Here is a 10,758-nt window from a genome sequence, read left to right on the forward strand (position 1 = left end):
TTTTTAAATTAAATATTAATTTTTAATTTCTTTTAACAAGTTAGATATCACTTTTTAGACACTATAGTAATCGCCAATATATTTTATATATCAAACTTTTTGAATTTTAATTATTCTGTCCCACAGGTTATATAGCTAGATCGGTAGCTTAGCTTGCTCTTTTATTATAGTACACTTCTTAAAATCAAATTGTCTTTAATTAGGTAAAATCTTGATATTTTAATATTAGATTGTTTATAGATAAACATATATGTACAATTATTTTTATGTGATGTTATTAATTAGAAATTATTAATTAATTTAATATATTTAATTAAATTATTATTTAATAAATTCTAACTATCAAATTCTTAATTGTATGTGATTTTTCATTTTATTTATAACAAAAATTACACATTATATATATGTAAAAGTTAACTATTATTATTACTTGATTCTTTACTTGGGGTGGTGACAGTACATTTGTAAATTAAAAAATGACATGTCCATGTAAATGTATGAAGCACCATGCTAATTTAGAAAAAAAAAAGCATATTCTACATAATATAAGAATTTAATTTTTTATGCACTCCCAATACAAAAATTCTTACATAAAAAATTAATTGTGTATTATTATATTAGCCAAAATAATTAATTTTTAAATTTATTATTTAAAAAATTAATTAAATACATAAATCTAATTAAAAAATTGTATAAATATTTTATACTATTAATGTATTAAAATAATACAACTTAGTAAATTAAAAGAAATATATATAAACAATAAAAAATATATTTTAAATTTAATTTTGGTACATTATTTAGTACTATAAACATTTTTACGTATACATTTAATTGTATATAATATAAAATCCATATTAAAATAGTCATCGATAGTAGAAATATAAAATGTGCCGACCAAAAAAATTACGGATTGAAACTGTCGCAATTTTTTTATTTAGCGGTGATTATGTAAACCGATACTAAACGGCCGCCGCAATCCTCCGCCTGTGTTATAAGTACAAACTAAGCAATTTTTTATTTTTTTTCACTTGTTATTATAATAATTAAGAGCATCAATTATAATATCTAAGCAAGTATGGGCGAAAATTTTATCATTTATTATGAAACTAGAAAAGCAAAAAAAAAAAAAATGAAAACATTATTTACGTACGCTTCCATTTCTCTGATCTGCTCAGCGGTGTGTCTATGATACTTCCTTCTTTTCTTCTTCTTCTTGCTCCCATCGTCATCACCACCATCCTCATCATCATCCTCTGATCTTGATCTCAACGGCCCAGAATTCTCGCTGCTTACATCAACGGTGGTGGTGGTGGTGGTGTCCTCTTTCCTTGAACACTCTCTACTTCCCTCATCTCCTACTTCCTCTACTTGGTTATTAAAAATCCCAGCCTTCATAATACCATAAAAAAAAGTAACAAGAATCAACTCTCTTAATTTAATCATAAATAATCAATTATAGCTACTAAAATCAAAATCAAAATCTTTAAATTAGAAAATAGTTTTTTTTTATTATTAATTAATTACTTATATATGCATACACACATATGTGAAAGAGAGTAGTTCTAATAATTAGTTGCAAAGAAGATCATATATATGTATTATTGGATTAATTAAATAGATTCATATATATCTAGTTAACTATGTTATAGTATATGTTATAGTAGCTAGTAGTGATTCTAGAGGGAGTTATATTATATATTATATAAGATATGTTATTATTGTACTTACAAGGGTGAGGGAGAGAGTTGGAGAGGAGAACAAGTCCTTATTGGTGTTTGAAGACATGTCCATTCCCATTAGCTACGAAGAATAACACACACACACACTCAATAACGTTTAATTTGATGATTTTCTAAGAAGCAAAAATGGTGGAGAGGTTGGTGTCTTCTTCATAGAGAGAAAGAGAGAGAGAGAGAAAGAGTTAAGAGAGTGAAAAAGGGTTGAGAGTTGAGACTCTTGAGAGACGTAAGGACTACTGCTCAATATTTAAGAATATAAAAACAAAAGAGGGGAACTCGCTATCTTGTTTTTTATATTTATTTTATTTTCCAACTTTTTTTTTATTTTGATAATGTATGTATGTAGAAGATAAAGTATTTTGAAAAAAAAATCTTAAATAATTTTTTTATAATTATTTTAAAAAATAACAAAAATTTTTAATAAAAATTTTTTTTGGTCGTTGATTTTTATTTTTTATGAGACTGATTAATTTCTGTCAATATTTTCTCTTTGTATTAGCGAAATAAACCTATATAACATATTAAACTGTTGACTTATTCGTTAAAAGTTAACTAAAATTGATCAAAAAAATTTTGTTAGGAATTTCGTTATCTTTTAGAGATAATTATCAAGGCTGTTTAAGTTTTTTTTTTCTTTTTTTAAATATATTATTTAAATTTATTATGTAAAATTAAGAAATATTAGTACTTTTTAAGTTATTTTTATTTATAACAATTGAATGAAATATATATTAGTAATAAATGTGTCACATAAATATATTTTAAAAAAATTATTGACAAAAAATTAACTAATTTCACGAAGTTAAATATCAAGAATTAAAATCTACATTTTTTTATTAGAGACTTCATAATCCTTCAAAAAAAAATTATCGAATCCAAATAATTATTCACTCAAGTATTTTTTATATTCCTAATAAATTTTCAAAGTATATTTTACCCTTGCCTTAAACATTCTGAACACTTTCGTTTAATGAAATTCAAATATATTATGAATAAAAGCACTAATAATATTAAGACAGCTATATATGTATTATCCTTAATATGTAACATTTAACATTAATTTCATTTTTTATTAATAAAGGAACTATTATATTCATGGTGTTATCAGATTAATTTTTATTTATTTTGATACCATTTATAAAATATTTATTATAGGAGTGAGATATTTTTATTAATGGTGCAATATCATTTATTATTAAATGATTTGAAAAGATAAATTAATTATACCACAATAAATAATAATATTGGTAGGAATAAGATTGACAATTAGAAAGAATCCATTTCATAATTCGAGAAAAAGACCCAACAAGAATTTTAGAAACGTAGTTTTCTATATAAGTGTTAACTTTATATTAAAAAATCATGTCCATAATTAATTAATTAAATAATCATGTTATTATATGACAATTGACAGCAGCTGAGTCTCCAATTTATTAATGATAAAATCTCTTCCACATCCAAGTTTAGGATTTTTGTTTAATTAACAAGGATTAATCCGTTACGAATTTGAGTTTTCTTTAAAGATTGATGTTAAATAAATTATTGTATATAAAATAAAATTTGAGTTTTTAATACTTATTTAAATATACAAATAAGTTAATTATTTGACTAATATAAATTAGTTCAATTTTTTATTTTTAACTGTTGATAAAAAGAAAAAAAATTAGTTATACAAATTTTATTTTTTTGGAATCATCTTTTAAATTTCAGTTAGAAGATTTTGTTTATTGTCTATTATATCTCTCAATCTGACATGTAAGACTGTGTTTAATATGTAAGACTGTATTCATTTTTGAGAATAGGATGAGATAAGATATTAAGCTGTGTTTGTTTATAAAGACAGGACACTGAGACATGGACACAGAAATATAAAATAATGTTTGACAGAAGAGACATGGACAAAGACAGTATGTCCAGAGACACTAAATTAGTGTATTTTGTGTCCATCTAACAGGAAGGACACGGAAATACTAACAAGGGACACAACTTATTTTTTATTTTTTTTAATTATTTTTGTTAATTTTTCATAATTATATTTTTTTATTATTATATTTTTAATCTCAAATTTTTTGAATGAAAAAAATGAAAATAAATTAGATTTTTATAATTTGTTATAATTTATTACTAAACAGAATATAAGAACACAAAATTTTGTGTGTCTTGTCATGTCCTGTTCTCAGAAACAAACACAGTCTTAAGAACAAGATACAAAGAACAGAGACACAAAATATTGTATTCATGAGAAACTATAACAATTTATAAAAATTCAATTTTTTGTCATTTTTTATCCAAAAAAATGAAAAAAAATATAATAATAAAAAATATAATTATGAAAAATTAACAAGAATAATGAAAGAAAAAATAAAAAATAAGTTGTGTCCCTTATTAGTATCTCTATATTCTTCATGTGGATGAATACAAAATACACTAATTCAATGGCTATGGACACAATATCTCTATTTATATTTTATCTGTCAAATATAATTTTGTGTCTTTGTCTCCCTATTTCGGTATCCCGTTCTTGTAAGCAAATGCAGCTTAAAAAATTAATTCGTCGCGAATTTGAAGAACTACTCCATAAGGTGTGATTCGAGTTGGTCCATGAATTTTTTATATGAAAACAGGCCTAAGGCCCATAAAGTACATGGCCAAAAAACAGAAGTTCCGACCCAAAAACACAGAAAAGTCAAACAAAATTGAGAATTTTTATTTTCAGAAAAGTAATTTTATTTGATTTCGATATCTTTTTTGTGGTTCACAACTTCACATTGCTTGCCTTTGAATATTGTGGTTCTCACTTCTCAGTCCCTGTCTCCGAACTCTCAACTCAGTGGCACTCATATTGCAGCAGTGTACTGTTCCAAAGGTAAACAATTTTGCTTTTGGTATCTAACTTTCTTTTGATTTTCCTCAAATTTTGTTTCACTAAAAGACGAACTAACTATCTGATTTATTTATTTTTTCTTAATAACGATGATTCAGGTTTGTGGTAGCACTTTGGAGTTGGAAATGGCTTCCACTGTTGCAAGCTTGCTACCACCGTTGCTGGTTCATGGTCGACAATCACATGCTGTGACCATGCATAGTTTCCCCCTTTCTCCTCCTCTTTTTGGTAACCCTTTTTACTTGTTTGTATTTATTTTATTTTTAATTTCTAAGTTGAATTTTTTCCCCACATGCACTGTGCGTCTGCAAAGTTTGATTTCTTCAGTGATTGTCAATTCTTCAATTTTAAGCTTTGATTTAAGGTTTTTTTTTTCCTTCTAATTTTTTAATTTTTTATTTTATTTAAAGTGTAGTTAGTAACTTGGTATAAGTCCAATTGAATAACTTTTTTTTTTAAAGAAATCAAATTGTCTAATAAGTAATAACACAATGTACCATTAGAATATTTCCATCATAAAATTTGGTTGAAATAGATTCTATAGTAAAATGACAAATAAACTCGAGGATTTACATTTCAGACAGATTAGTCCTGAAGAGAAGAAAAAGTACCAATAAAGTTCTCTAGGATAACAAACGTAGATAAGTTAGTTCAAATTAAGATTTTTTATCCTAAACTCTAGACCCTAAACTGCCTAAAGTGGAAATTCTCAGGGGTTTATTTATCATTTTACTGTAGTTTTTATATGTACAATTCATCAAAGATGTTGTACTGGATTGGATTCAGTTTAAAAGATTATTATTGTATTTGTGATTTTAAAGTGTGATTTTAATGCACATTAAGATTACATTTGAACTTTTGTGTCTACGGATCAATTGTAACTATGTCCTAGTCATCATCATTCCCCATCTTTCATTTGATACCTATAACTTCTGCTGATGCATTTTATCACTGTTTTTGTATTCCGGATTCGATTTTTTTTGCCTGTTTTTATTTCGTAGAGAGACGAAACCATACTGCTTTTGTTGTGAAGGCTTCTGGAGATAGTTCTGAATCTTCTACTACTCTTACTGTTTTCAAGACGGTTCAGAATGTTGTGAGTTTCTCCTTCCACTCTTGTCTTTCTTTCAAAGGATAGAAAAGTGGACCATACAAATAAGTTGATGACTGTCTTTTTTCCCCTTTTCATTTAAAAACAGTGGGATAAACCTGAGGACCGGTTGGGACTAATTGGTTTAGGCTTTTCAGCTGTAGTAGCAGTTTGGGCATCAGCAAATTTGATCACGGTAATTTAAGTATTTAACTTGATCATTGAGATATCATGATCCAGACAAACATCTCTTAAACATCTCTTGAGCCAGTTCACAATATATTCTTTTGTCAGAGTATCTGAACACAAATGGTATCTAAGATATGTTGATTTTGAGTATCAAATTAGTCAAAGTGAAATTTGTTTTCAAATATAGGGAGATTGTTTATTGAATATTCATTTGCAGCATTCTAATATTGTTTTTGCCTTTGTGAATTTTGTACATAGGCTGTTGACAAATTACCAATTATCCCTACTGCACTAGAATTAATTGGGATACTGTTTACTGCGGTAAGTGATTACAGATTGAATCCTCTATTTATATTCTTAATGTGCTTAATGTTGTCTAGTAATATAAACTTCTCTTTTTATTTCAGTGGTTTACATATCGATATCTCTTGTTCAAGCCCGACCGGTAAGTATTATTGCTCACCTTCATCTTGATATTGACTACATCATAATATTAATAGCACTGGTCCAAATCTACGTCAAAGGACTAATTATAACCATGCAAAATTGGTTGATGATTAAAGCTACCTTGTAAAGAGACTAACCTGTCTCAATTATAGTGGTTAATGATTTTTTTCCTACAATACTTTCTTAAATCGGATCTTTTTTGCTTGTCCTTTGTGACAGAGATCTCAATAAATTGGCTAGTATTGTACCTAATTTGCAAGCAATTTCATTTGAATGCTTTTTACTTACACAGGGAAGAGCTCTTTAGAATCCTGAACAAGTCAGTATCAGATATTTTGGGCCAGTAATTTGTGCTTCCAAAATGTTCCTGTAGATTGCAATTTTAAGTGTAGATTACGAGTTGCTGTAAAAGTTCTTCTGTTGGAGGATTGGGTGAAAAGATGCAGCAAGAATTGTAGAAAGGGTCTTGTTTGTAGGGTGAATGATCAATGTGTTACACATCAATGAATTAAAGCTTGCATCTATTTGCTTAAGCTTCTTTTTCACCGGAAACACTTAAATAGGAAGGGTGAGATCACCTTTCTACATAGATCAAATAAATCATGTTTTTATCATAAATTATGTTGATAGATAATTCATTAATAAGAGTTATATCTAACTATCCTTTCCCATCTCGCCCCCTAAAATAATCCAAAAAATATGGTGAAGTGTGAACTAATATAACATGTATATATGCACTCACAAATTTAAGGCCAATTTTGTCATAGATAATTGCATGTGATTTTCAAATCAAGCTGTCCCTGTGAAAGAAAGATACTTAGAACGCATTTAAATATAGTTATTCCATGCTAGTAGTATTATTCCAAATGTTTATTCATTAACTAATCAACCCTTATTTTTCTATGAGAAATTCATGCTTTTATAATCATCTTTTGGTTGTGTAAGTAATATAAAAGTTATCAATATTAAGTATGAGAATATTTTATATAAAATTCTATATAAGGAATATAATGTTTGGTCGTTACACTGGATATGCTGATATCTTAAAAGTTAAAACTCCATTATTTTATCCTTTAAACGACAAAATTCGAGATTTCATATACATCAATATTAACCTCTAAATTTAATACTTTTCAGAAGATGACAATATAAAATTATAATATCACTTCATACAAAAATAAAGTACTTAAATATGTTTTAATTTCTAAAAAATATTGGGAACTTTTATTTTGAAACATATAAAAATAATTGATAACTGAATTTGGTTCAAATATTTCAAATAATATGTTTGTCTTAAACATATTCAAATTGGGACAATTTATTTCAAATCCTTCTATATATAATAGTCTGAACTCCTGAAACTAATTTATCATAATTTTCTAGGATTAATATTAAAGCCAAATATTATCTTAAAAACGATTGGACAAAATATTTTTTATTTACAAAGACCAAAATCAAAGTTCATCATTTATATATAAAAAAAAATATTTAAGCCAATAATTATATATATAAAAAATGAGAGGTTGTGTAACCTTTTTTTCCCCTAACAATTTCACCCACCAAATATTTTAATTTTTTAAATTGAGAAATAAAAAAAAAATTGATTGCTTTGCAAAGCGATGCCAACAGTAAGAACCGAAAAAAAGCGCATAACGCCATAGTTTTTTATTTTGCAGAGTTCATCAAACAAACAAAAATCGAACCCGCGTTCTCCAATTACACACCCTCCAAAAAAAAATTGCACTTTATTTTGCTTCATTTTCACCCCACAATTTATGGTTTTCTTTTTTTTTTTTTCCAGAAAATACCAAGGGTTACATAGATGTTATGTACAGATTTTAAATGTGTCTTTTGTAAATGAAAGTGCTGATCAATAATGCGTTGAAGCTGAACAAGTTCAATTTTTGATACTATGTTTTGATTCCCTGGATCCAACGCACTCGCTTCATTAAGGTTTGTTTCTTTTTTATGAATTCAATTTCTCAGCATTCATCAATGTCTTTCTTTTACCAATTTTCATGGCTATACAATGAGTTACATGATTTAGATTCCAGATTTTTTTAAACATTTGTTTGTGTTATGTTGATGTTGTCCATTTTCTGGTATCTGAAATTTGAAGAACGTGGTGCGTTTTTGAATTGGTAATGTGCATTATGGGGAGGGTTTTATCTGAAATTGAAATTGTGGAAGTGGTTGTTCTTTGAATGGTAATGTGCATAACTGGATTGGAATTTAATCTGAAATTGCAATTGGAGAAGTGTCTGTGTTTGTAATTGGCAATGTGCATAATGTGTTGGCTTTGTTTTCGTTTTCAGCGGCAGAGATGGCGTGGTTTAGTACGAACAACACATGGCGTAGCTTCCCGGATTTGGCGGGAGCCGTGAATAAGCTTCAGGAGAGTGTGAAGAATATCGAGAAGAATTTCGATAGTGCTCTCGGGCTTGAGGAGAATTCTGAATCCAGCAATGAAGGTAATTTATTTCCAAGCACTGCTCTATGTGTTCTGTCCGAATGGGGTTCCTATGATGACATGGGAGTTTCATAATTGGGATAATAAGTAGATGCAGAGTTTGCTGGTTAGTGTTGGTAGTAATGTTAAGATCAATGAAATTATTGAATTTTGAAATGCAATTTGCTTGCTTTTGGTAGGAATCTTTTGCACTGATTCTACTTCTGGAAATTGTATTTGTCTTTCAGCTTCAGGGTCATGGACTTTACGCCGAGATCCAAAAGCATTGTTTAATCCTGTTATGGCATTTATGGGGAATAATGGTGAGGAAAACACTGATGAAAAATCAGAACAACTAGAATCCCCTCAACAAGAATCTGAACCTAAGAAATCATTGGATAAACCGGTGTCTCCAGATGATGTACCTGTTGCTGAGAAAAAGGAAACCACTGTTGCTGAGGAAAAAGAAGGATTCCAAAATGATAGTGCAGCAGTTGTTACTACTGAAGAAACTACTGCTGCTGAGAAAAAAGAAGGATTGCAAGACGAGAATGCAGACCTTGTTACTACTGAAGAAACCCTTGGTGAGAAAAAAGAAGGATTCCAAGAAGATAATGCAGCCATTGTTACTACTGAAGAAACCGCTATTTCCAAGAAAAAAGAAGGATTCCAAAATGATAACGCAGCCCTTGATACTGCTGAAGAAACCACTGGTGTGGAAAAAGAAACCATCGTCGCTGAGGAAAAGGAAGGATTGGAAAATGATAAAGCAGCCGTTGTTACTACTGAAGAAATCACTGATAAGAAAAAAGACACCACTATTGCTGAGAAAACTGAAGGATTCGAAAATGATAGCACAGCCGTTGTCAATACTGAAGAAACTGCTGTTCAAGAAGTGAATGAAGCAGAGAAGGTAGAAGAAGAAGGTGGTGTACAGATGGAGTCTGCAGATGAAAACACAACCTATGCCACAGCTGACAAAACAACTGTCTTGGAAAAGAATGAAGTGCTTAAAGTAGAAGTAGAAGATGGTGAGCGGAAAGAATTAGCAGATGGAACAACTATTCAGAATTTGGACCATGGAAGTGAAGAACACCAACTACCTGAGATGCCTGTTGATTTGTCTGAACTCAACATCCAGCATGCTAAGAGTTTGGATCCTGATCCTGCTGTCATTAATCAAGAAAATGAGATTGCCGAAGCGAGAACTACCGAGAGTTTATTGTCAATGCAACCCATGCCTGTTAATCTTGTAGAGGATCAAGTTGAGGGTAGTACGAGTGATCCTGGTGAGTCACAAGGTATGAGTGATGTGCAACAAAAAAATCAAGTGGAGGCAAATGAGGAAAGTAAAGAAGAGAGGGTGCAAGCAGAAGAAAGTGTGGAGAGAGTTTCTTCCATTCAACCTGAGATATCAGGTGATAGCGACAAAAAAGACAATGCTGATACTTCTGTTGCACATGCTATGGCTGTTGAGGAAAATGATGCTGCCAGGCATTCACATATTGAAATTTTGTCCAGCTTTAGTCCATCAAATGAATCTTCTGAGGTGGTATCTGAATTAAGTTTGCATGAAAATGAAGCAACTCATGAAGCAAAGGAAGTATATCATAAAGTCAATGATGTCAAAACCGATACTAGAGAGCAGCATTTGCAGTCTGTTACAAATATGTCTGTCTCAGATTCTATGCTTGAAGTGGAGAGGCTGAAGAGGGATATGAAAATGATGGAAGCTGCACTTCAAGGTGCTGCCAGGCAAGCTCAGGTATTTCATTTGCTGCTCATAATCATGATAGTGCAAAAGGATTTTCTGATGCATATTTCATTTTAATTTTCTGAATATACATTGGATTACACATGATGATGAAGATTATTAAATGGTAGTCAGATAGTTAAGTTTTAATCAAGATTGAAAATGGACAAATTCAATGTTTTATTTTTCCACATGTTATTTGAC

General features: G+C 29.3%; 3 protein-coding genes across 3 annotated transcripts in view; 2 read left to right on the forward strand and 1 right to left on the reverse strand.

The window, feature by feature from the left end:
* LOC107464043 (homeobox-leucine zipper protein GLABRA 2-like) overlaps window positions 1-1,953 on the reverse strand; it is a 13,758-nt gene extending 11,805 nt beyond the window's left edge. Inside the window, exons 1-2 of the mRNA XM_016082943.3 lie at window positions 1,732-1,953; window positions 1,154-1,392 (exon numbers count right to left, since the gene is read on the reverse strand). Of these exons, the coding sequence (XP_015938429.1) occupies window positions 1,154-1,392; window positions 1,732-1,800 (308 nt within the window). The 5' untranslated portion in view covers window positions 1,801-1,953. The remainder of the gene's footprint in view (window positions 1-1,153; window positions 1,393-1,731) is intronic.
* Window positions 1,954-4,465: 2,512 nt separating this feature from the next.
* Window positions 4,466-6,970, forward strand: LOC107464077 (protein CURVATURE THYLAKOID 1C, chloroplastic). Its single transcript, XM_016082983.3, has 7 exons — window positions 4,466-4,608; window positions 4,725-4,854; window positions 5,628-5,722; window positions 5,826-5,912; window positions 6,164-6,226; window positions 6,313-6,350; window positions 6,645-6,970. Exons 2-7 carry the CDS (start codon window positions 4,752-4,754, stop codon window positions 6,697-6,699), a joined length of 441 nt encoding a protein of 146 aa, XP_015938469.1. The 5' UTR covers window positions 4,466-4,608; window positions 4,725-4,751; the 3' UTR covers window positions 6,700-6,970.
* A 954-nt stretch (window positions 6,971-7,924) lies between these two features.
* Window positions 7,925-10,758, forward strand: part of LOC107464003 (golgin candidate 5) — an 8,738-nt gene continuing 5,904 nt past the window's right edge. The window contains exons 1-3 of the mRNA XM_016082902.3: window positions 7,925-8,305; window positions 8,668-8,823; window positions 9,050-10,566. Coding sequence (XP_015938388.1) covers window positions 8,676-8,823; window positions 9,050-10,566 — 1,665 coding nt within the window. The 5' untranslated portion in view covers window positions 7,925-8,305; window positions 8,668-8,675. The remainder of the gene's footprint in view (window positions 8,306-8,667; window positions 8,824-9,049; window positions 10,567-10,758) is intronic.

The sequence above is a fragment of the Arachis duranensis genome, chromosome 9, assembly GCF_000817695.3.
Source record: "Arachis duranensis cultivar V14167 chromosome 9, aradu.V14167.gnm2.J7QH, whole genome shotgun sequence".
Classification (NCBI taxonomy): Eukaryota; Viridiplantae; Streptophyta; class Magnoliopsida; order Fabales; family Fabaceae; genus Arachis; species Arachis duranensis.